Raw genomic sequence first — 2,662 nt, forward strand, 5'->3', positions numbered from 1 at the left:
GGGGGGGCCCGGCGACCCCCAGCAGCTCCTTCGCCACCATCCTGCCCCGTAACCTCTTCTCCACAGGGGCACACCCGTGCTAACTTGGTGCTCTCCGACGTGGAAGGAGGCAGCGAGCCCCAGGCAGAGCGCAGCAGAGGCTCGTGGTGCCAGTCCGGCACGTGCCTCACAGGCTCACTGCCCCCTCCCACACCAGCACCCACCGCATAGGGTGACGACACCGAGGGCAGGCTGCTTCTGGATGGCAAACAGCAGCACGGCGAGGGACTCGTGGCTGTACAGTTGCAGACAGGGCTGGGGGCCCCAGCTCGAGCCACACGCCTGAACAAACCGAGCTGCACTCGGAGCCAGACTGTGAGTCCAGGGCCATCCCCGGTCCTGCTGTCAGGGACACACGATGGCCACGCCACTGGAGAAAAGGCTGTTTACCCTTCAGAGCTCACAGGGAAGGAAGCATCAGGTGCTCAGTGCTCCAGTGAACACATTGAATCTCTAAAAATAGCCCATCACTGCTGGAAAAAGAGACCAAGTCAAAACTGGCCACAGCATGTAGCTCAGGTGCTAAAAATAAAAGCACATGAAGATCACGCTGCAGCCCACGACTCCAGCGCCAGCAGAGACAACTAGCCCACCACTGGCTTCTCCTGCAGGCAATGGCCACAAAAGCCAAGGTATTAAGGCAGGCCAAAAAGACAGGCTGACTGTTGGTCTCCGAGTGAAAAGGCAAAGCCTGAGGTAGCACGGAGATGTACAGCAACAACCCCATCCTCCCCAGAGAGCTGCTGCCCCAGTCCACTGGTGCCAGGCATCCCACGTCGCTGCACAACCTGTGGTGACTGTTTCAGCTTTTGGGTGTTTCCAGGCTCTGGAAGCAAACTTCCAGATCGAGATTCAGCCACTGCTCCCAAAAAAGCCAATGGCCAGAAACAAACAAAAAAAAGTGGTGAAGATTTAAAACACAAAACAACTCCCTGAACCTTTCTTGCTCTCTCAGTTCATGTACACGAGAATTTAGACATTGGATCCACGAAGCAACAGTGCTAACTACCACAGCTCTGCCCAGCAGCAGGGGACAGTGATCCAGGATCGCTCGTCACCCACGCAACGAGCCCCGTGAGCCCAGCATGGGCCCCATGCAGGACGGTAACTGCGAACGAGGCTTCGGATGCTTCTGGAATTACAGCCTCAACAATAGGTGGCACTGCCAAACCCAATCATCAGCTAACAGCCGGTAAAAGACTAGCGTAGAAGGCAGAGAGACATCTGTCCTCCTCCCTACCACCCTGACCAACCAACCCCGACTCCATCCTGGGTTCCAACCCCTCTGCTCTCCACTCCCCTCCCACCCTGCCAGGATCTGGTCCAGCACAAGTTGATCTTATTGCGAGTCCAAGGAGCCCCCGACCATGGCAGGTCTGCCCCTATGCACGTTACTGCCTTGCCTCCCAGGCTGGCCCTTTGTCTGATCGCCCTGTGCTCTGCGGCACAGGACAAGGGACGGAAAGAAGAAAAAGCAAGGCAGCGGCTGGGGCTGGATGCGTTTTGTGTGCGCACGGAGCTTCAGGCAGCCCAGGGCAGCGCACACACACAGAGCAACACACGGCCCTGTGCTGGGCTCTGGCCAAACAGCTGAACTTCGCAGAATAATCCCCTTTGTGTGTCAGAGGGGATCAGAACAAAACCAGACAGAAGTAAAGCGATCCTAAAGGGGGCTCGGAAAGCAACCCTGCTTTGCTGTACACAAACAGGCTGACGTTACCACAAGCTGGAAGAAAACTTGGCCCTTTCGCTCTCCTCTTACACAGAAAGTCTCATGTACTGCCACCCAACAGCGCTGAGTCTGGAAGCTCTCAGACACAAAACAAGAGCATGAGCTGCTGAAAGGATGAGAGTTCAAAGGGCTTAGTGCCAAAAGAGGCTATGGAAGAAAACTCCGTTTCAGTGAAGAGATAAAACCCAAGTCTGAAGCATCAGACTTGCCTGCCACCGCTCCACGGGAAAAACAAACCACCCAGCTTCTCAGGCTCGGCTGACCCTCAGGCTGACTCACCCCGGGTACATCCCCACTCTGCCAGCAACAGGATGAAGACAGAAGAGCTCATAGTGGAGGAGGGAGGATGAGAAAGAGGAAGAAAACAGCTACACAGGTTGCACAAGACCTGGGAAGTGCACATACACATCCTCCGGATAGGGACTGCGCAGTCAGGCTGCGCACACCTTCTCCCCCACCTCAAATACCAACAAAAGCACAACACCCGCTCCCCACCCAGTTCGAGCTTCTGCTCACTCAGGCTAGGCCTGCACAGGAGAGTCCTTTGTCTCTTCCCTCTGATTTGGTGGCGATGCCCCAGATCCCCTCCAGGAGAGGGGGCACACCAGTGACCCAGAGCTCACTCTCCTGCACCCACAGATCAGGGTGATGGAGGGAGCAGGAAGGAGGAAAAGCCCTCAGAGGCAGAGTCCCGGGGCGGGGGGGGGACGACGGACGGATGACAAATCCCTCTTACGACAAAGGAATCCTTGCCTAGTTTGGCAGCAGCCACCTGCACACATGCCCCTTTCTTCACCCCAGCTCCTCTTTGCAGGCACCCCAGGAACACCCCAGCTCCCAAAGCCCCAGTGACCCCAAGGTGTCCAGCTACACACCCAGGTCTCCCTGGCC

The 2,662-nt window shown here is 56.8% G+C and overlaps 1 protein-coding gene across 1 annotated transcript in view; it reads right to left on the minus strand.

The window, feature by feature from the left end:
- Positions 1-274, minus strand: part of LOC104166034 (ubiquitin-conjugating enzyme E2 R1-like) — a gene marked incomplete at its 5' end in the record, with an annotated part of 2,775 nt that extends 2,501 nt beyond the window's left edge. The window contains one exon of the mRNA XM_009705834.1: positions 204-274. Coding sequence (XP_009704136.1) covers positions 204-274 — 71 coding nt within the window. The remainder of the gene's footprint in view (positions 1-203) is intronic.
- Between the last annotated feature and the right edge of the window lie 2,388 nt (positions 275-2,662).

Source organism: Cariama cristata, unplaced genomic scaffold (genome assembly GCF_000690535.1).
Source record: "Cariama cristata isolate BGI_N322 unplaced genomic scaffold, ASM69053v1 scaffold30768, whole genome shotgun sequence".
In the NCBI taxonomy this organism is placed as follows: Eukaryota; Metazoa; Chordata; class Aves; order Cariamiformes; family Cariamidae; genus Cariama; species Cariama cristata.